This window comes from Beta vulgaris, chromosome 6 (assembly GCF_026745355.1).
Source record: "Beta vulgaris subsp. vulgaris cultivar EL10 chromosome 6, EL10.2, whole genome shotgun sequence".
Taxonomy (NCBI): domain Eukaryota; kingdom Viridiplantae; phylum Streptophyta; class Magnoliopsida; order Caryophyllales; family Amaranthaceae; genus Beta; species Beta vulgaris.
The window spans coordinates 39,666,364-39,690,051 of NC_079207.1; the positions used below are offsets into that span (position 1 = coordinate 39,666,364).

The following is a 23,688-nucleotide window of genomic DNA, read 5'->3' on the forward strand; positions in this document are numbered from 1 at the left end:
GTCCGGCACAATCATCATTCCCAGTCCATATTTCCACTTTAAATTATATAAGTCCACTTAGCCACCCTCACATTGAGAGAAAATTTGTGCGAAAAAGAAGTCCAAACATAAACAGACCATCCATTGATTAGATCAAATGGACGAAGGAATTGTGTCCCAAGGAAACCATAATTAAACCTGTAAAAAAATTCATGATATGTAATCCATATATAAATCCTTATGCATATAAAATTTCCCCTTGACCAAATGCTAAAGCGGACAACCTCCAGTAAAAAAATGAAACCACTACCCGTTGATGATTGAGGATCCTACGGCCCCACCTACGAGATTGAGATATGTAAACCTCACTTCTTGGTGACCAGAGCTCGACATGTTATGGTCAGAAACAGAGAAAAGAATGGATCAAGTAATAGATGTGTGGGTTATACTAAATCAAAAGAAGGTTAGAAGATTTTAGGAAGACAGATATGCGAGCAAGTTAAGGCTCAGATAGATTAAATGAAAATAAGAATTAGGAGAGACCCCACAAGAAAAGGAATCAGCTAGTTTCAACCTGGCAAGTTAATTTGGGTGTATTTCCATTTCCTAAAATTTCATTACCATCCATGACCACTTGAGTGGTAATGGAAATCTATAAAGGAAAACTCATGTTTTGTCATAAAATTTCATTACCATGGGGCACTGATATTAGAATTTTGTTACAGGTTTACATAGGGTCGAATTCTTTACACGGGATCAGGGTCCAAGTAATTTAATCAAGTCCCATAAGCTGTCAAATTTAGCTCGTTTGCACATGTGATTAGTTCACTTAAGAGAGCTAGGTGTTTGTCGACGTCCTATTCAAATTTTGATCTTTGATCCATAAACCTTACTCTTTGAATTGTTGACAACTTGACATCTTAAACTTCAAGATCATATCAGTGCGAATAAGGAGTAGTTAAAGTGCACTGCCCCCAGCATACACAATCATATGCCTAAGGAACCACCATATTGGACACAGAAACCTGAAAAGGGAAAAGTGCAAAAGCTGGAAGGCTTTCCAGGGAACAGATGGCTAGAATAACAACAAAGCACACCAGCAACCATAAGGAAGAACGTAACAGTTACAATAGTTATCATAAAAAAGTAATGAAGCAAACTACAAACTAGAAGTCACTTATTATCAACATAAATGCCAAGAGCATCAAGTAAAATAACAAAGTAGAGCGAAGAGAAAAGCAGTTTTCCCTCTTTCAAATTAAGGAAGTCATGATCAGTAACATACCAATCATCCACAAGAAGGAAACCCGTGAGCAAGCCTAAGGTCTGGCTGTTCTCTAGCTCAGAGACTGATTCATGGACAGCTTGATTTTCCATGTCTATCGCAGCATAAAGATCAACAGTCACGTCTCCTTGCTTTTCATCATCCATAAGGTCCTTTCCCGTTGCAGCAAGATTTATTTTCCCGATCTTGTTAGCCTGCAACAGTGAGCCAACACTGTGAGACAAATCCTGGAAGAACCATAAAGTCTAACAGGCTGTATAGGAAAAAAAAAATCCATTAATAGGCCATAAGAGCATCCCTACTTCAAACCTTACAAAGTAACTTGCTAATAGAGCATGAGACATGAAAAAACATGGAATGCTCATCAATGAGTGGTTGCATATTCAGAATGGTTTGTTTAGCATGATTCATGCACTACAGTTCACCCTATTTATCCACACAAAGACAATTGTTCTAGAGTATCACTGCAGATCACTCTATAGTTGATTGCTTAATCTTCCTCAAACATCCTCTATCCTCATTTGGATTACAGAGTTTCATAGCAGTGAAGGCCTTTTTGTTATACTTACCTGCAGCCTGCAGGCATCCACCAAGGCTGTATCACCACATGCAACCTATTGGCTGGCGGTGGAACAATCATCTTTTTCTAACTTGAAAGTAGGGATTGTGCCAACTTCAACTAGGCAAATTGATGAGCATAGAATAAGAGTAACAGGTATTCCCGGGGCTATGCTATGTGTCATTTTGAAGTAAGACATCCAGGTGTCCATCTAGGTGTCCTGAAGGAAAGAGCTGCATATTCGATAACAAGCTTTTCTATCTTTCTACATATAATAGATCGACACCCGAATATTTATATCCCATCACGTGATATGAAAATGGTGGCCACCATGACATCCTATTGGACAAAAGCATCTCGCACCTAACACTTTCTTTCTCTGGTCACATAATTGAGGATCGGCAAGGTTACTGCATCAATTTATTTACTCAAAAGACATTTGGTTCTCCAAAGCTAATGGTACTTGTTTTATTCCACTTCTCCAAAAAGGAAATAAAGGAGAACAAGGGAGAACACAGAAATAAATAGCGTATATGTGTTACTGAAAGCTTAACTGAAGGGGCATAATAAAAAAACAACGTACTCAATCTGCCAGATATGTAATACTATCAGGAGCTAAAGATATACCTTTCAGTCAATTAGCTATTCTCCCAAGTCAAAAATAACAAATTATCAGATTCACATCCACAACTAATCTGATGATAACTTACCGCTCATCCCAATCAGTGGCACATTGATGGATTTCAGGAGTTGGGAGGTTTGGTGGGAGGGGGGGAGGGTGGAACCTTTCATGTAACCATGTAAGTAACTAACCTCATCAAGACGCTTAATTGAAGCAGCACTGAAATTTTCAAACGCTTGCTCATCCTTCGGAATTAAATGTGCATATCTGCAATCATAAAATCATTGAAATTATAGTAGGAGACCACAATACAAGATTCAACTAAAGTTTAACAAATCTCAGCAAAATCACAACCCTGATAGCAGAAAGCCCCAGAAAATCAAGGATCTGACCCTGAGTATCTAAAGATGCTTTTTTCTAAAATATTGAACTACTGATAAAAAGAGGGGGGGAGAAACAACAAGCCAATCCATCATATACCATAACTAAAAATCGCCATAAAAAAGATAAAAAGTAACTAAATGACTATAATTTATCATCGAAACTAGTACACAACAAAGACCGGCTTTACGCAAAGAAGAATATTGACCCAAGAGAAGATGCATAGCATTCATCATTATATTTACATGACCACCAGAGTTAGACTGTCATAACCTTAGTTTTAAAAGGCGCTGAGGCGCACAAAGGCGCAAGACAAAGACGCGCGCATCCTAACCGAGGCGCTGGCGCACTTTTGGTGCAAAAGACCTTTAAGATCAATTATAGAATATAATATATGCTCAAAACAGCATAATAATTTCTAAAAATATAAGCTGGTGTAATAAAAAATTATAAGCTACTGTAATTAGATACATTAAAAACAGTATATTTTATTGTTAAAAAGAAAAAACCAATCTGATCAGAGGCTTTTTTTGGGAGGAACCGGGAGGGAGCCTCATCAGATCAAGAAGAACAGAAGAATAAACAGAGAGCAGGAAAAGAAAATATAAATTGAGGAAATAGAAGGAAAAAGAAAAGGCAAAAAGGAAAAAAGGAGAGCACGAAACTTCATCAGTCATTATTTGAGGAAAAAAAAAAGACAGTGGGTCCCTTCTACAGCTATGGAAAAGAAAAGAAGATCGACAGAATTCCTTAAAAAAAAAAGAACAGAGAGGAAGACACGGGCAATACAATATAATGCGGCCTTGTTTTGATACCATGTCGGAGATATGGTGCCGGAATTTATGGTAGATGGCCCACTAGCTTCCTTAGTCCCCTCCGATGAGGTGGTGACAATCAATTGCCACCCAGTCATAAATCAGGGTTTTCTCCCAAATAGCGATTCATTCAATTTGACAAAATTTAATGCAATTAACAAAGGGATTTTGCTCGAAATGGTAAATAAAGCCAAGTGAGTTTGAATTTGAAGAAATGTTTGCCTTTTTTCCAAATTCTCAACTCAGATCTACTTTTTCCCCACTGTCTTGCGCCTCAGAAGCGAGGGCCTCTGCTCGCCTAACGCGATAAGCCTTGCCTAAGTTTGATGAGGTTATTTTCTCAAACGCCTCCCCTAGCGCCTAGGCACGCCTTGGACGCACTTTTTAAAATTAAGGTCATAACAATACCAAATCACAATCGAAGCAATACTGAATCATTCCGCATCATATCACTGTTGCACAAATTTGTATGCCACTACCCTGCGAACTACAGTTTAGTACTTTTAATTATATCTTCATTGTACTCTCTTTAGTTCCATCGTCATGCCTTACTTAATAATTATCATGCACTCTACTACAATATTATTAACATCTGAAAATAAACATTAGCTTTTGATTTTTAACGCCAAGATTTGGGGACTCATTTAACTACAGAACTGTTAATTTGGAGATTCATTCAACTAAAAACTGTTGATTTAGCTTTCACATTTGACATATTATATGTTTATACCAATCCCACCTCCTTGGAATCATCATTCCAAGAAATCGTAGATTTGAAAAAAGGATTTCATCCTCATCCAAGCATATGTTGCCAAAATGGAGTCATAGAGACAAAAGTTAGAATCCCTAACTAAAAGGGTTGTTGTCTGTATGGGTGTGGACTATTGCAGACGGGAATTTCGGGAAAACAAATCGCAATTCTATAAGGCAACCTGAAATGCTAAAACAAAATAGTGCACTTTCCTATTTCTAGCCCACAATTTCAGCTAGAATAAATTGGGTAAAGCTATGAACCAAGCTGCATATTTGGAACTCTAAAAGGAAATATCTGACTCTGTTCAAAGATAAAAGGTTTAAAACTTCATATAGCAATGTGATTACATGAGCAAACGATCACAAGCAAACATCACAAATACACTTTCCCTTTACCCATTCTTTTTTTCTTGTATGAATAATAAATCAGAGGAATTAAGCTGCAAGACTTCAACAACGGTGATCATATGAACTGAGAGGCAGACAGAGAAACCCTACAAGTGAAAATACATAAGCAAAACATGAAAGCTCGGCCTAGAAGAAACACTCACATGCTATCAAGATCGACAAGGTCTTCCTTGACAAGCAAAGCTGCAAGCTGATACAGCCCAAAAGGTATAGAATTTGGAACTTCCAGTCGCTGGTAATATTGAAATTTGAAGCCTAGGATTTGAGAAGCATGTGACTGCACAAAATTGGAAGTATGTTAATTGCAAGCCTTGACTCTTGACCCATAGTGCAAACCAACCCTACCCAACCAATATCTAATTGACTTAATAAATACCTTGGGGAAAAGTGGAATCAGATCCAAAAAAAGATCATTTTGAGGCTGCATTTCAAAACACTCCAGCACCTGGCAAAAATGTTTAAATAGCATTAAACAATACAAGGAATCAAAACTTTGCATGGTCCAATTCCAGGTGACAAACGAGAAGGGCTTACAATGTCAAAAACACGATTCGGATCCAAGTCGAAGTGCCCAATCAATGACTGCAGAATTTACGAGGTTAATGCAAGCAGGAAAACAAGATGACCACCAATTGCAGGAAACAGGTAAAAATCAAGACCTTAATAGTGCCAATCGTTGGGGATGATGAGTTAAAAGCCCCAGAACCCTCACAAAGAAGGGTCACCTACAGCATAAGCAACTGTGAGAACTGACAGCAATGAACATGCCATAATCATGCATTCATAACCTTCTCAAGGATAATCCTCAACATGAATGAATCAAACACATCCGATAACCACAATATACTGACCAAGGAATCCTTGATCCTACAAAAAAACCAATAGCCAAAAAGAGCATGGCAGCCAAATTTACTTAGTATCACTTCGTAACTGACCACTGGTAATTTCTTTTAGAAACATAGCAATTTACTATTAACAATTTACTAACTTCATTGAACTATTGAAGTAAAATTAACTTCAGTAATGCCACTAGAAATATACATCTCAAAAATAACCTTAAGGCAAGGTCAAGTTCCACATACAAAGTCCTCTTTGACTTTTTCTACAAGACCTCAAAATTAAATACTAACATTAACTTGTCGGTATTTTATATATTTAATGCAAAAAAAATTACCATTCTCTCCAAGCTTAAAATATTTCTACAACAGTCTCAATTGGATTTTCGAACTAATGTACCTAAACATGACATAATCATCAAAACTAAGCTTGAATTGTCCGGAAAAAAAAAAGATACTTTTATAGGACAAAGGTACCTAGTAGTGTTGACAAAAGGGTACATCAGTCTTATGGCACTCTCTCTTGCCAGGGCTCTCACTTAACGTCGGCTCATACAATGAAAAAAAAATTACAAACATTGTCGATACCTCAAACGCACAACCCAAAAGGATTTATGAAAGGATTACCCAATTATCCAATCTTATGGCTTCTATACTCAAAAATAAAGATGACATTATCGGTGAGTAGTGGAAATTACTTGTTCCAATTACAACGATCTAAAAGCTTAATCAAAATAAAATTACAATTTCTAATTTCTACTAACATCTTTCCGCACCAAATTGACACCACACAAAAATATATCTCAAAGATCGTCCATTATTTACCAATGTAGGACATTTTAAAAAATCATAGAATTTATACAATTTTAAAAAAGAATTTAGAGAAAGTGGAGGTAAGGGAGAAAAGGAGGGTCGCTAGATCTTTCAAAACTTAAGACAAAATATATTTTTTTCCCATCCTATAAGAATTTCAATCACCATAAACGTAACCAAATATCAGCCTCAGACTTTTAGCTTTATAGAGTAAAAAGAACGAAGATCAAGAAATTAAAGCCATTCGTTCCAGTTTTTTTCAGAAACTCTGACCAATGTGGCCTATAATCCAAACCAAGCATCATGAAAGTTAATATTTTCTTCAAAGGATAAATACCAGCTTGGCGTAGCCCTCGCTCTCTTCTCGAAGAAGGTTGAACTTTGTCTGTTGATATAGCAGACGGGTGTTTACTCTAACCTGAAACAAACAGTGACAACATCATAAAACAATAGAAAGAAGTTACACAGTGATCTATATTACAACTGATTGCACTAGCATTGTACTCCCTGTGCCCTTACACTCCCTCAGTCTTCAAATAGATGCTCCATTTTAACTTTAGCACTACTCACATACTCTACTTTGACCGTATCTATCTACGTGTGTGTATAAAACTCAATGTTAGAATATAAGATGTTGAATTTGTCTCGACGATATTCTCAAAGTATCACTTTTTTAGAATTTTTTGGTAATGGATAATTAGAGTTATTGATGGTCAAGCATAGGCAAGTGTGCAAGTCAAAATGGAACATCTATTTAAAAACTCAGAGAGAGTAGTATGCGTTTGACACAAGGTAGTTGGTGAATGAATAATATGGTGGGACCACATGTCATATTTGTGAGAGTAAGTAGTGGGGTCCATACCCAATAATGGGATGGAGTGTTCTTTTAGGGACATGCCAAAAAGAAAATTGGTGCATACTATTAGGGCAGAGAAGTATGGAAGAAACTCAATTGAGAGGTTTAAGTGAAGATAATGTCACAACAAGAAAAAGTCAATTTTGTATTCAACTATATACCCTGGGTTCATGAAATATGAATAGAAGAAACAGTTCCAATTGCGGATACCACCTTATAGAAATAGAGTATTTTGACCATAACACTTCAGTTTATTGTTTGTTTAAACTATATGACATTCTAACTGATGGAGGTCCATCCATTACTCGTCCACTCATGCATATGATAGCTACGACCTTAAGAGATGTTCTTAATTCTTTCATTTCATGTGATTCTTTTAGTGAGTCCTTGGTTAGCTTAGTTAATTAATCCTCTATGATTAGCTAAGTTAATTACTATCTTTATTTGCTTTGTTATTAAAGTCATGTAAGCTTTGATTAGTTGATGTTTGCTCGACTAGTTAAAGTAGTTAGAGTTGTTTGTTTGTTTTCCCTAAAGTCCGAAATGACTATGTATAGTAAACTAAGTTTGATTTAGTTTGAGTTGTAATGAGGAGGAGAACGTGCAAAAGGGACGTGCATGAAGTATGGAAGCAAGGCGTGAAAATAGCTGGAAATTAGGATTTGTTAAGCTCCTCAATCACACGTCCACAAGCAACAACTTCCCTATTCTTTAGGCGTGCAAGAGTCGAGCCTTAGCTTGCTTGGAGTGTTTGAAGTGCTACAACAATACGCGGCCAACATAGAGTAGAGACGCCACATTCTTAGGAGTTAGTTGATGCACGTTCAAATAGAGCCGTTTGTGGCTTAGTAGTGTTAGTTGGTTGACGCCACTTCTAGCATGTTTTATCCCATGTTCTAACATGCACGAGTGGTAGTTACCTAGTTGTTCTTTCTTTCAATTAAGACATAACTTGTATAAATAGTGGAACAAATGCAATGAAAGGATATATGAATTTATGAACAAAAATGTGAATTATTACTTTGCTTTGATTAATAGTTTCATTAATCTAAGTGCCTTTGCTAACTTAACTATTCTAGCTTGAGTTAAGTAGTGATCTTAGGAACCTTATTTCTACTTAGTGGTGTGTCTATATCTAAGTCGAATTAAATTAAACTAATATCAATCATTTCCCTTCATATATTTCGACTTCTCATAGTGGAAATATAATCAAGGCACAGTGCTATTCTCTGTGCTATTGTTTTCGAATTTTGAAGCTTGTTTATGTTCTGTCCAATTATATAACACTAACCTAATCATATTATTTACATAGCAACCATATGGCTGTTTCCAGCAAAAAATGACAGAACATAAACAATTATACCTCATGCTTACTTCCTGATTAACTTGTCTCCTCAGCACAAGCCAGCTTAGGTGGTTTATAATGACAAAAACCACTTGTTATATTTTTGCTAATGGATAGTTATTTAATAAGCTCATATACCTAACCTGTGGAGAAATTCTGTCAAAGTAGGTTGTTTTTCACCCGGAACCAATAAGCTTCCATGGGGGAAAAAAGATTTACATATTGTTGTTAAAACAATTTCGAAATGTCGATTTACAAGGTGGTTTGTAAGTTGTAACTAATTACTCTAAAGAACCAGAACAATCCAAAAAAATCTAATTCCCTTTGGGGAGCTATTCTAACTGCAGATATGTAATTGAAGATAGACACCTACTTTAACAACTATTTCTAGTCTTACTGTTTGCTTGGCAAGCAACATTCAACCAAAAAGCAACACAAAAGAATAAAAGAACTGCAGTCTCGCAATACATTAGAAAGGGGCATCTCAAGGACTGCCCCATGAGCAAGAGGCCAAGATGAAAGAAAGTGAAATGAACCTATAAAGTAACTACAGAAGACTCCTGACCAAGAAATTCCTATAATTCCTCTCCAACCAAAGCACCAACAACATGGAAAAAAAGTTATAGGAAAAAATTCTGCCAGAAAATCTTATGCCCTGGTCTCTTCTGAGCTCAACATTTTTTATTTGTAAATGACCATGAAAAATGGAAGGCACAATGCAGTGGATCCCAATCAAAACAATAAGCTCTGCCAACAGACTTGAACAAAACATTACAATTATGATTGTTCTTTGGCCCTCATGACCTCTTTCTCCACATTTTCTATCAATTTTCATCACCTACCACATCTTCATCTCTCACTCTTTATTCTTCCAAAATCTAATATTGTATCTCTTTAACATAATTATTGACCTTAAGACAGCATATCCTATCAGTGTATCCTAATTTGCTGATCCCATCTGCCATCTGTACTGTAGATTGGTACATGCAAATTAGTGCATTGGTACACTTTTGATCCAGCGTAACAAAACTAGACAACAAACTGAGTTTCAGTACCGATTCGTGTACCGTGAATTAGCTTAGGTGAGGGCATCCTAGCAATGACATGTATTCGTCAGATGATGTTAACCACTATTCGTATCAATGTATGGACATATTAGACCATATTATACATGCTGTTTTCCAAATCTAAGAGTAGAAAGCAATAATTTCTTGATACATTAGGCTCGCGCTACTTAACAAAGCTCTTGACTCAGAAGCAACCCAAAATGAAAATAGAAACGGGGTAAACAAAGATTTCAAGACAAACATCGAAGGAAGCCAACACGAGAATAAAAGAGAAACAGTTTCACGTACTACAAACCTCTTTAGATTTCAGTTCTTGAGCCTTTATCTTGACCATTTCACACTCCCAGAGAAATTCTTCCTGATGTGCAGGAAATAACAGTCTTTACTTCAAAAATATACTCACAACATAAAAAAAAAGTATTTAACAAGTCAAAAACGCAGTATGTGACAACAAACCTCACACCGCTCCTGAAAGAACCTCACTGGAACTAAAGAACACTCCACAAGCCAGCTTGCCTAGGTCAGAGCAAAAACAGACAACAAAGGTCAATGCAGCAATAAGATCAAAGTCAGATGCATAACGGCCAGATGCCAACTATTTATACAAAGAGAGATCTGCAATTGTAGTTAAGTAATGCAAGTTCCAAAAAAAACCATTCCACTAATCAAGGTGTCGGTTGTCTGCAAAGCTCCAACTGCATCTCTCTCTCTCCCCCTCCCTCCCCATCTCTCTCTCTTCCTCCCTCCCCCTCCCCCTCTCTCCCTCCCTCCCCCTCCCCCTCTCTCCCTCCCTCTCCCTCTCTCTCTCTCCCCCTCTCTCTCTCCCTCCCTCCCTCTCCCCTCTCTCTATCTCTCTTTCTCCATGTCCTTAAAAAGTTAGCTCTACATCCTTTCGGATTTTCTTTCCCTTGTATGATACCATGTAAGGATGATTAGCTGGCATTTCTGATGCATCATGTTCAAATGTTACCACATAGAAAGCATGCAGCAATTCAACAAGGAGGAGCAATTTAAAAGCTGGCAATCTGCATAATCTTCAATGGACATACTTTTTAGTATAGAGATGGAAACCCTGGGAAATAAGCATCCATGCAAGAAATTAAATCACAGATGCAACCACATTCACAACAGCGGTCACAATCTCACGGAAGCAGCTAACGCAGAGTGAATATTTTGACATAGTATGATCAAACCTACCATACGACTGGGTTATATGTTTTGTGAATGAAAATTACTTAAAACCATGATTGGCTTACTGCCCTTTGTATCTTAAAAATAATATAAACAGACACAACTGATCTCATATACAATACCAACTCGAAAGCCCACACCGCATTCTTCTCCGTTCTATGGTGTGCACATATTATTTTTCTAGTTGCAATTATGTTTTCCTATTGCCCAACTCTGACCAGGAATGGAGATAACAGGAAATCAATCGTTTTTCTGCAGCGAGTCAGTGTTACGTAATGGCGAGAAGGTCGTAATTTCTATTGCAGTGTTATGTAACGACATTACGCGGAACAGGTAGTGGAAAATCCGTGACATAACGACAATGTCCGTCCATGTGCGTAACATAAGAATACATAACGGTGCCTTAGCATAATCAAAATACATAAGAAGGTCGCAATTTCTTTTGCAGTGTTATGTAATGAGTAATGACATTAAGCTGAAAAGCAGTGTTATAATTTTATGCATCCATGTGCATAACATAAGAATACATAACAAAACTAACCAGTTTAATTAGGCGAGCACGAAATTCTCCAGACATCGTTAGCTGCAATGCCAAGAAGTTCATAAGCACAAATAAAAGCAAATTGCATCACAATGACTAGTAAAGCAAAATGAGCAATGGTATAAAACTATGCCTTAGCATTATCAAAAGAATTGAGACGCTTCATAAAAAAAATATCCTTTACCATTATATGTTTAGAGCAGCAATTGATGATAAGAACAAGCTAAACTTAAATTAAACCACGCACAAAAGTAATCAATCACAAAACACATATTCATCACACCATGAAGAGTAGAGCTACAACAAATCAAGTATGTTCTAGAAAAAGATGTAGTATATCGAATTGCAAATGTCGTATATAGCAACCAAAAACAGCACCGTATTAATATAGCAAATAACTAGGTGATAGTTCGTGGACTATATTTTTCTAGTCAATATACACTTTTTTGAGTGAATATACTACTACTCTAATTCTTGAATATACCACCAAAAATTAGAGATGAAAGCATTTCTCATCCCAAATATCCATAGACGTTCGAAATAAGAATAAAGGAAATAGACCACTCACATCAAGAGCCATTTGAGTGACAATATCAGCAAAATAAGAACCTAGTTCTTCCTCGGAAACTGCAACCGAAAACTCGACCGCATCCAATGCTGCTTTACATTTCTGAAACGGCAAGGTAGCATGAACCTGCAAAATCCAAAACGCAGATATTGTGAATTGACGAATATAATCAACTAAACGAACGAGAATATAACCAAGACCTGGGATCGAATCCCGTCTACTCTCTAACACGAAATAAAGAAAAATAAACAGGAAAGAGCAGAGAAATACCATGGACCAAACGAGCTCGTAAAGGAAGCGAAGCACAGGAACAGGATTGGCCAATTTCAAATTAGGGTCTCCATTTTTCAATTGATGGAGAAAATCATCCGATATATATGTACACTCTATTGAAGAAATAGACATGGTTTTTTATATCTTATCTGTGAATGAAGACGATTTTCGAGGGTTTATCAAGGAAATTGAGATTTAAGTGAGAGGTTTTACAGAGTTCACAAGTGGAAAATCGCAACGCCTGCATCCATACATGAAAATTTTGGAGGAGAGAGAATTTAATTTTATTTGATTTTTTGTTGGAGGAGGAGAGAGAATTAGAAAGAAGGCAGAGGAGTTTATTCTACTAGACAGAGAGACCTCCAGGTGATTGATTGGGGAAGCTGGTTTTAGAAAGGGAGGGAAGGAGGAGGGTAACGCTTTATGCCGATTTACGGATGGACGGAGCAGGACTAGAGATTTTATTCTACCAAAATCGTGATTTTATAGGTTTATATTGGTTTTTTTAAGGATTTTTTTACAATTTTCCCTGAGTTTTCTTAATATTCACCTTTTATTCTTGTGTTTTTCAAAATTCAATAGGTATTTATGTGATTTGGAAAAATCATTCAAAATACCCTTAATTATTAAAGGTCGTTAACTCTATTAATCATTAAGGTTAAATCAATGAAATTAACCCCTAACTAACCTAATTAATCATAATTAACTCTAATTAAACCTAGTTAATACTTTTACACCCTAATTAATCTATCTTTCTCCCTAACCTCTAACCCCACCACCTGACCCCATCTCACCCTAATGTTCTAACCACCCAAACCCCACCACCCTTGGCTCCTTCCCACCACCCCTACCCCTCCCCACCGCAGCCCCTCCCACAACCCCTGCCGCTCCCCACCGCAGCCCCTCCCCCCACCCCCTACGCGAATTAAGGGATTTAACAATGGAGCCCATAGACTTGGAAACAGTCTGCATCTTAGCTGTAATCCCCATAATTTTAAAGGATTTTATAAATATATTTTAGTATTTATATATTTATATTTAAACATAATCTAGTTTTAAAATGATTCGACTATTTTAAAAGTCAAATGAAATTATTTTGAGGATTTAAAAAAGGTAAAAATATTTTAATTAAGCATGCTTTGATAAAAGTTTTAAATATTAATTTCTATTGGAAAAGAAGTCTATATGGACTTGAGGAACCCAATAAGGAAAAGGAGTCATATTGATGATAAAAGTGCTAATTTGTTTATCTTATTCATCATTAATTTTCATTAAGCCTTATCTCCTAATACCCAATTATTTTACCCCACACAAGAATTATTTTATCTTTCCTCACTTTCAATTCTCACGGTTCTCTCTCCTCTCTCTCTCTCGATTTTCTCTATCCTTTTCTCACGTTCTTTTTCGTTCTTTCTCTCAAATATTTTCTTCTTGTTCAAGTAATGTTTCTTCTTCTACAAGAAACGTCACAAAATCTTCAAAACCACCAAGGAATACCCCCACTGCTGTTGTCGTGCTTCCCTATTACCGGCGTGTCCTTTGTTCTCCTTCTTGTTGGTTGTTTTCTTTTCTTCTTCCTCAAGATTCCATTAAATACTATGTTTTTATGTTTTCTTTTAATGTTAATCATGATTATTGGGTTTAATTTACTGTTTTAATAAATAATCTTGATTCATATATTATTATATTATGAGAATAAAAATTCAGATTTGTTTATTATGTTAGATTGAAGTTTTAATCATTAAAGCATGGATTTTTAGGGTTTTAATTACTAGAAAACCATAGTAGCATGTTAGATACTATGAGATTGATTTAGATTATGATTTTAAACATGTTTATATACGTTTAAAGAAGGTTTTATGATTTTTAAAGTTGCTGGAATTTCAGAAAGGATTTTATTTGTGGAGTTTTAAAAATTTTAATTACTAGTATGGTAGTACTATGCTAGGAATTAAAAGTAATTGAAGTTTTGATATTAAAATCAACTTTTGAATATATTTAAAGGGGATTTTAAATATTGTAAAGTTGCTGTATTTTTTTATTTAAGAGTATTGATTTTTGTTATATTGATTTCTAGGCGGAGAATTCTGTAGGAGACTTTTAAGAAGTTAGAAGTGGCTTGCCGACTAGTTTACACAAGGTACGTGCATACTTATGTGCTATGTGATTAGTATCATGATTTAAGTAGAAGGAATTTTAGTATCATGTATAGGAACTTATTATGTTCATATATGACTTATAGTATTTGATTTTACATGTTTTATGCTTGTGTGCAAGCATGTAATTTGAGATTTATTACGAGTACTAGATTGTATGTTTGTATGGAATATTTGATGCAAGCATGAAAAAGGGAATTTTATTTATTAATTCGCATGAGGAATTAATATATGTTATAGAGATTGAATCATGTTATTATGTATTCCCTGACAAATTTATTTTCATTATCTTGTGAGGACTGTGGGCCTTATTTGGTAAGTTGATAAGTTATGCCTTTTTAAAGGTAAGATTATTGTTGGATAGGTTCAACAAATAAGAAAGTTGAGATTAAAAAGAAAGTAAGTCTTGGATTGTAAGTTGTGATCACTTATTAAATCCTAAGATAAAGGAAGTTCAGTTGTGACTATTGTTATTATTCATGTGTTGCTTGTATGTATGTCATAACAAGTGATAATTGTAATTAACGTAAAGTGTAACGAGAATAGTTATAGACTTTAGACTGGTGCACGTCTAGAGTTGGACATTAGGGTTGGAGTACATGTGGTAGCCCATGGCTTTTCTAGGATATGGATTGATCACCATCCCTCTTTTATTTTCAAAAGTTCCTCGATATCGCAGGTCATTCTGGAATACGGAGTCGCGCCCGTATTTCGTCTTCTTAATGAAGGCATTAGTAGATAAGTCAACTCAATTCCAATAACTATTCCATGTAAGTATTAAAAAGATGTTTAGAGTTTAGTTCAGTTAACGTTATCTGCAGATTATTATATGATTATGTTATTATTTATCCCTGCATGTTATTTATTAGTATCATGTTAGGAATGCTTATGTTTAGTATGTAGTACTCAGCTTTGCTGATTACATGTTTTGTCTGTGTGTGTGATCCTGGCTTTGCCTTATTGATCCTGTGATGATCCATTTTGGTGAGCGGATTCAGTATAGCATTGACATTACAGGTTCGCAGATGTGCATTATTGGGAATCTGGAATGGAGAGAATGTGTAACTAGTATATTTAATTTTTGCATTAATAAGAACATATTTTATTATGTTGTTTGAGTAGACTCATTTAGATTGGTTGTTCTAAATACTTATTTATTTATTTAGAATAAAGTTTAAAGTTTAGTTATATGTTTTCCGCTGTAAAATTTTGAATAAGCCGATACGTTATCACACGGGCTATAATACTTGGGTAATTCTCTAAGTTTTATATTATAAAGGTATTTCTAAAAAAAGAGAATTATCTAGGTGTTACATTAGCCTGAGTATCAAGGCGAGCAACAACAGCATCAAGTCGAGAAGAAAGGAGGAGATAATTCATCTGTTCGTTACGCTTTCGCGAGGGGTGGGGGTGGGAGAGGCGCTCCGCAAGGGGTGGGGGTGGAGGAGGGGGTGCGGTTGGGAAGGGAAAGGGTGGTAGGAGGGGCTTCAGTGGGGAGAGGCAGCGGTGGTGGGAGGGTTAAAGGTTAGGGTTAAGGGTTAGGGTTAGGGTTAAGGTTAGGGTTAGGGTAGGGTTAGAAGTTAGGGTTAATTAAGTTCTTTTAGGGTTATATTTAACATAAAGTTGACGGTAGGGTCACATTAGGTATTTCGCCAAACCACGGGGGTACATAGTAAATTTCGAAAAACGAGAGTGTAATACTCCGTATTTTTGGAGTTAATTCCTTATAAATAAGAATAGATAAATAATATAATTAAAATATATTTTAGTACTATTTACAAAAAAATAATAGAATAATCATAATATAGTTCGGTTTAGTTGATTTTGGATTAAAAGATCGAATTCGAATCCTACTAGACCTAAATATGCCACACTATAAATAGAGAGAATAAGAAAAAGAAAAAAAGAATAATTCAAAAACCCTAACTCTCTCTCTCAACCGTCACTCCCAAATTCTCTCTCTCTCTCAGATTCTCTCTCTCTCTCAGATTCTCTCTCCTCTCCCTTCCTCTCACTCGCCATTCTCTCTTCTCTCTATCCTTCTCTTTCGTCACCTTCGACGAACTGGTGTGCGAGCAGCAGTGTGCTCGAGTGTGTGTGTGTGCGTGGTCGTTCGAAGCTGACCGACGAAGGTGGGTTTGTGCGAGCGTTGGACGAAGGTTGAAGATTTGCGTGAAAGGAGGGTGCGAAGTCGAGAGGTTTGTGAGAGCGTCGAACTATGCGACGAGTGCGTGGTGTGTGCGAACGAGCGTAAAGCCGAGGGTTGTGCGACTAAAGTGTGGTGTGTGCGAGTCGAGCGTGGTCCGTGGCTCGAGGGTGTTGTGCGAACGCCGTGTGCGAGGCTACGCGTGGTTCGGGTGTTCGCGTGGTTGTGAGGGAGCTCGTTCGAGCGACTAGGTTCGTGCGAGTGGGGGGGTCGAGCGCGAGTGCTGCCGGAGGGGGAGTCGCGGTTGCCGGTGCAGACCAGCCGTCGTTCGTGGTCGCCGGTGGTTCCGGTCCCAATTTCATAAGCGGAACGTTTGGTTAATACAGCAAAAATTCTCCGTTACAAGGTATGTACGCGTACCAGTTTAGTTGCAAGTACTAGTATCATGATTAGGTTGTAATTTATTCTATCGGAACCTGGAATCATGATATATAGGGAACATTTCGATTGTTGAGATTGTTTGGTAACATGTTTATGATTGGAAATCGATATATGGCATTGAAATGTGTGATTCTATCGTATTATGAACACGAGCATTGTATTCATATTAATTTGATCCATAGTGTAACAAGATTGTTACAAGAGAAAAGAATTGAGTATTGTAACTAAGAGAACATGTTAAAGGATTCTATGTTATTGTGATATGAATGGATAGTATTAAGAATGAACTATGGTAATAAGCTTGTAGTTGGACTCCCTACAAGTGGTGAACAATGGGGGGAGTGTGGGACTTGTTCTACACTCCTACGCACGCCTACTGTGACGACAGTAGTGTCCTTATAAATTTTGATAACTCAAGTAGGCGGAAGGTTCCGTACGATCTTGGGGGTATGCATATTAAGGTGATGGGTGTGAGACGGAACGAAACCGCATTTGCATTTCATCTAATAGACCAAGTTGTCTATTAAGGATTAAGTAACCCGTATGATTCTAGTAAGATGACGGTCCCCGTTCACTGCCAACTAAATAAAGAGTAAAGGATGTAACGTATTGTCGTATCATGCTTAGGATTGTTCACTATTGCTTTTTTTATGTTTATATGCATTCAATGGTTCATTCTGTATTCAGCATAGCTGATTGTGTGTTATTATGTGTTTGTTGACCTGTGATGAACCATTGATGCTACAATAGGGAGCAGACTAGGTGTACTGATGCTGCTGCATGATATCGAGCATACTAGGGATTAGTCATTAGTATTTGAATTTTTAAAGCATTTTAATTAAGTACTATAAGATTACTATGATTTACGATTTGGTTTGTGGTTTGAATAAAAGGGGTCGTTGATGATTCCCGAGTTGTAGTTACATTTTTATTTCCGCTGCATTTCAGTTTTCGAGACAATGATTTGAGTTAACATTCTTTCTTATTAAGCCTGTAATACTCCGTATTTTGAGAATTAATTCGTATTAATCAAGAAAATATAAAGAAGTTAATAAAAAGGTATTTTAATATTATTTACAGATTAATAAGAATATAATAATAATAATATGAGTCGGTTGTGTTAATGTCGGATTTATAAAGGTTAAACCGAGTTCACCCGATCTAGAGTTACCACTTTTAGAAGGCTATAAAAAGGAAAAGAAGAGGAGAAAAATTTCAGAAACCCTAAATTTCTTCCTCTCCTCCCTCAGCCGTCATCTCCCTTTTTTTCTCTCTCCTCTCTCGCTGTTCTTCCTTCCTCTCTGTTCTTCCTTTCTCTTGTTGTTCTTCCTCCCTCAGTCTCTCTCTCTCTCTCGCGTCGCCTCACGCTTCACCTTCGACAGTTCGAGGGTGCGTGGCGAGTGCGAGGTTGGCAGAGCGTCGCTGTGGTGCGAAGCGCTGCGGGGTTCGAGGGCTGAGCGACGAGCGAGCAGGACGCGAGATCGAGACGAGCGCGCGACGAAGCTGCGAGTCGAGGGCTGGTGCGAGGCGTGCGAGCGACGAATCTGTGCGAGGCTGCTGCTGCTGTGCGAGGCTTGCTGCTGCTGCTACGCGAGGCTCGTGTGCGAGTCGAGCGCTGTGGTTGTGAAGGCTGCGCGACGAGCGCGAGCGGTCCGAGCGCAAGAGTGATGTGCGAGCGATCCGGGCCGTGAGACTGCTGTGGTGGTGCACAGCTAGTTGGTCGCCGGAGTTGCTCCGCCGGCGAGCTAAACGGTATAAAACATTTTATATACTGAATATATTATATTAAGTTTAATTATAATTTATGTTTCATAATTATGTTAAATTATAATTAGTTAATTAATAATTCAAGTTAATGAGTTTATTTTACTGATCTGAGTATAATTGCGGATCTGACTTTCGGACATAATACTGGATTGGACCTAAGACTTTTGGACATAAGATTTTGGACATAAAACATGGTTGGACTTATAATTTAACTGATTTGGTAAAGATAGTGGACTAATGACACTAACTAATATTAGTATATTCACTAGCTTTGACTCCTAAAAGACGTTAAACTCTTTATAATAAGAAAAGTAACGAAAATTCTTAAACAAGGGGTTTATTAATCGTTTATTTCGAATTATTAACCGTATAGTCTTACGTAGTAGTTGTAAATATTACCAACGACGTAACACTAAAGCTTTTATTTAACGGTTTAGGTCCCAATTTCATAAGCGGAACGTTCAATTAAGACAGCGAAAATTCTCCGTTACAAGGTACGTACGCGTACCAGTTTAATCCCAAGTATTAGTATCATGATTAGGTTGCAATCTATGTTATTGGAACCTAGAAGCATGATAGGGAACGTTTGATTGATTGAGATTGTCTGGTTAGACATTTGTAATTGAAATCGATATGTTGCATTGGAATGCATAATTCTATCGTAGTATAAACAAGAGCATTTTTAATCTATCCATAGTGTAACAAGGTTGTTACAAGAGATATGATTCGAGCATTGTAACTAAGAGGACAGGTAAATGATTCTATGTATCCATAGTGTAACAAGGTTGTTACAGGAGATACGATTTGAGCATTTTAACTAAGAGTACAGGTAAATGATTCTATGTATCCATAGTGTAACAAGAGTGTTACAAGAGATACGATTTGAGCATTGTAACTAAGAGAACAGGTAAATGACTATATGTGGTTATGAAATGAATGGTTAATATTAAAATGAATTATGGCAATATCTTGTAGTTGGACTCCCTACAAGTGATGAACAATGGGGGGGAGTGTGGGACTTGTCCTACGCTCCTACGCAGGCCTACTGTGACGACAGTAGTGTCCTTATATTTTGACACTCAAGTAGGCGGAAGGTTCCGTTCGATCTTAGGGGTATGCATACTAAGGTGATGGGTGTGAGACGGAACAAAACCGTATTTGCATTTCATCTAATAGACCTAGTGTCTGTTAAGGATTCAGTAGCCCGTATGATTCTAGTAAGATGACGGTGCCCGTTCGATGCCAATTAAAGATTAAAGATATAAAGGTTAAAGGATGTAACATAGTGTCATCATGCTTAAGATTGTTCATGTGTGCATCATTTATGTTTACATGTATTCAATGGTTCATTACGTACTCAGCATAGCTGATTGTGTGTTATTATATGTTTGATGAACTGCGATGAACCATTGATGCTAACAATGGGGAGCAGACTAGGTGTGCTGGTGCTGCTGCATAATCTCGAGCATACGGGGACTAGGCTTGGGTATTTACATTTAAAGCATTTTGAAATAAGTATTATTGGTTTTTCTAAGACTTATAAATGGTTTGTGGTTTGAATGAAAGGGGTCATTGATGATTCCCGAGTTGTATTTATATTTTAATTCCGCTGCATTTTAGTTTTCAAGTTAATGTTTTAAGTTATCGTTAACCCTTATTATGCCTTGCGTTCCATCGCGGCGGTAACGCCCCCTAGGTCGACGCGACGCAGCAGTGGTAGGCGCGTGTGGATTTTGGGGGTGTTACAAAGCCTTGTATTTCATCGCGGTGGTAACACTCCCAAAGTCGATGCGACGTAGTCGTAGACGTGTATGGATTTTGGGGGTGTTACAAAATTGGATTCAGAGACAGAAGCTCCTATTTTCAAAGACGTTTTAAAAGGATTTTAAAATGGGTAGTATGGGATAGGAACATATAGATTATTATGTGCATTAAATCATAGGAATGATTTCAATGGCGATTTCGTTTCATGCCTTGAATTCGTATGTGTTGTTGGTTGCTCAATTGAAGTTGTGAAAAATTCTAGAAATCTTCAAATGTGAATAGATTAAGAGGATGTACAAAGATGTTTGAAAAATGGTGTTGAACTAAAACCTTATTTTGTGACAAAACTATTTACTTGATTGAAACGATCATTTTATCTCTTAAATACCTATATATATACACTACTACAAAAAGAGCAAACATAACACCCCTAAATTAACTCTTATTTAAGCAGATGTTATGTAAAGTCTAAATTTAACATTTTAAGCGTGTAACTATTATCTTAGGTTGTATTGAGAATATTTCACTTAACATTTATCTTGATGTGTGTTATCTTTGCTATATAATGTTTTAATTTTTTTTGATGAGAATAATAAAAAATGTTATCTTTGTTTTATTATTAATAATAATAAATTTGTGAAAATAATTAAATTGAAAAAAAAAACTGCCACATCTAAAAATTAGGAGCACTATACGTATCCTTGATTTTTTTGCTCAACACCGCCTTTTTCAAGTTCAGTTAACGGTGCCAGTTGCTGTGTTCCCTCACCATTGCTACCTCCGGTTCCCCTCACCATTACTACCTCCTGTTCCCCTTTCTACCTTCGGCTCTCATCTCCGACGACAATTGGCAATTCGCACATTCATTCGGCCAGTGACAAATTTGTGTTTTAATGTAATGCCCAGATGAGTATTATAGTAGCAGTTTTGATCATAATGATAAAAATGGTGTTTTTTCTTCTGTTTTTGGATCCAAATTTGGGCACATCAATCGGAGGCAAAGGCGGAGTAATCGAGCTATACATTCAGGTATATTAATGGTTTTTAATGGGTTTTTTTTATTGTTCTTAAAAATTGTATTTTTGGGTTTTTTTTGCTGTTGATTTTGCTGCTTTTTTTGGGTTGATTTTGTTTTGTAATCATGGGTTTAATTTAGATTTTGTGTTTTAATGCTGTATGGAATTGAAGATCATGAATTAGTGTTTGTTTCAGTATGGGCGGTTTAAACGAGGCAATATTAAAATTTGATATCAAGTATGACTTTGTTTTTTTCTTAGTATTTAAGTGAAGTGTGACTATGTTGCTTATGTGAAGTTTGTTATAAAGAAGGAATTTCAGGGGTATATGGATTTTGTGACACCAATGTTCTAAGTCCTTTGACACCAACGACAACAGAAGAAGGAGAGCCACGATCAGATTATTTGGCCCGTAACTTTGCATCTAATGATGGCAAAAATATCAATAAACTCTTTTTTGCACCATATAATGAGAAGTAAGTGTTGTGTTAGTCTTTATGAATTATTATTTGAGTATAAAAGTTATGGTGTTATTTAAATTTGTAATGATTTTGTTTTCTTCATCTTAACTTATTCAATTATATAGTAAACATTGGATGTTAGCTGAGTAGAAAATGAAGTTCGACCATTTGCTAAAAAGATCATCAATGAGTAAGTCTTGAATGACTATTTAATATTTTATTACTAATATACTATTTTATTATTTGCCTAAACTTGTTATGAACACATAGGGGAATTATCAAATTTAGCACGTACCATCAAAAAGATATCAAGAAGATCAAAAGAATCCCGAAATTAGATGGAATCAAATAGAGGTATCTGACTTTCATTTCATTATTTTGATAACACAAAAATATTTTTCATTGTCTATATTAAAGTATTTGTGATGTCTTGTGTATAGTGCCCTCGTCAACCGCTTGGTACTCTAGACTGTGGATATTATGTGTGTCGCTATATGCTTGAGACGGTACAATTGAGACGACTAGTTATTCCTGATAAGGTACTTGAACATTAGTTATAATTTGGCTTTTTTTAATTTCTACATGATTATGAATTTTTTAGACTGTAGATTTATATCTATATTATGTTATAGATACGAAGAGCAATTTGGATAAATTGGTTGAAACTACTTGATTATTATTCCTGATAAGGATGAAGGTTAGATGATGAATATTATGTGGTCGGTGATGAAGATCATGGGCGTGATAATGTGCGGGGTAGGATTTGTATGGAGTATAGGCGAGATTATCTCTATTATATAAGGGAAGGGGGAGCAATGGTGTCCTTTTTTGAAATGCCTATTTTGCCCCCTTTCCCTTTTTAACTTACAAAAGAAATGTCAAAATCAAAATCGACGCCCAAAGAAAACTACCAAAAATTAATTGACAACACTCACTCACAAATCCTTCACAAATTACTTAAAAGAAGAAACTTTACAAATCACTATAACAATCACTCACAAGTCAACTAAAATCATAAAAATTGCATAATTTACGTTATGCAAATCACTAAAATGAGAAAACTTTAAAAACTTAAAAATTCACTTACAAACTACAACCTATAAAAAAATTGACTTGAAATCAAAGTGTCCACTTTCTTTACAATATGTGAAGTATTGTACTTAATTCAAAAATCAACTAAAAATTTATAATATTAGAAATCATAAATAAATTCAATAAAATTTCTATTTTGTTCATATAATTTAACTTTGAAGAGTAAAAAAAAAGAATGGTGAGAGACTTAAGTGACAGAAACTAAACCAATCAAATTTTGCAACTAAAAACAATTATATTTTGTATATCTAATGTTTAAGTTTTAACTCTTATGCCGAAGAAAATCGAGTTTATGTTTCGGAAAAAATTCAAGCACGCATCACGCGCAAAAAATTCTAGTTGATGAAGATGCCAACTGATGTGGCGTGGGTTTTTGGATCAGGTGACTAGTATGTGATGATGTGTCGCTGTAGCTAATAGGTGATGCTGAAGGATGATTTGGTTTGAGAGGTGATCATCGTGTTGTAATTGCATGTTGTAGTGTAGGGAATAGGGATTAGCATGAATGCATGCATGATAGGTCTCTAGAAATTAAAAAGTGAGAGGAGAGATT

At 36.3% G+C, this 23,688-nt stretch overlaps 1 protein-coding gene across 2 annotated transcripts in view; it reads right to left on the reverse strand.

Moving 5' to 3' along the window:
- LOC104896859 (THO complex subunit 2) overlaps positions 1–12,746 on the reverse strand; it is a 43,153-nt gene extending 30,407 nt beyond the window's left edge. For both annotated transcript variants that reach the window (XM_010683648.4, XM_010683647.4), the window contains exons 1-12: positions 12,290–12,746; positions 12,020–12,145; positions 11,452–11,493; positions 10,176–10,235; positions 10,015–10,077; positions 6,789–6,869; positions 5,462–5,527; positions 5,337–5,384; positions 5,179–5,247; positions 4,946–5,079; positions 2,637–2,712; positions 1,265–1,458 (exon numbers count right to left, since the gene is read on the reverse strand). In XM_010683648.4, coding sequence (XP_010681950.2) covers positions 1,265–1,458; positions 2,637–2,712; positions 4,946–5,079; positions 5,179–5,247; positions 5,337–5,384; positions 5,462–5,527; positions 6,789–6,869; positions 10,015–10,077; positions 10,176–10,235; positions 11,452–11,493; positions 12,020–12,145; positions 12,290–12,424 — 1,094 coding nt within the window. In that variant the 5' untranslated portion in view covers positions 12,425–12,746. The remainder of the gene's footprint in view (positions 1–1,264; positions 1,459–2,636; positions 2,713–4,945; positions 5,080–5,178; positions 5,248–5,336; positions 5,385–5,461; positions 5,528–6,788; positions 6,870–10,014; positions 10,078–10,175; positions 10,236–11,451; positions 11,494–12,019; positions 12,146–12,289) is intronic.
- Between the last annotated feature and the right edge of the window lie 10,942 nt (positions 12,747–23,688).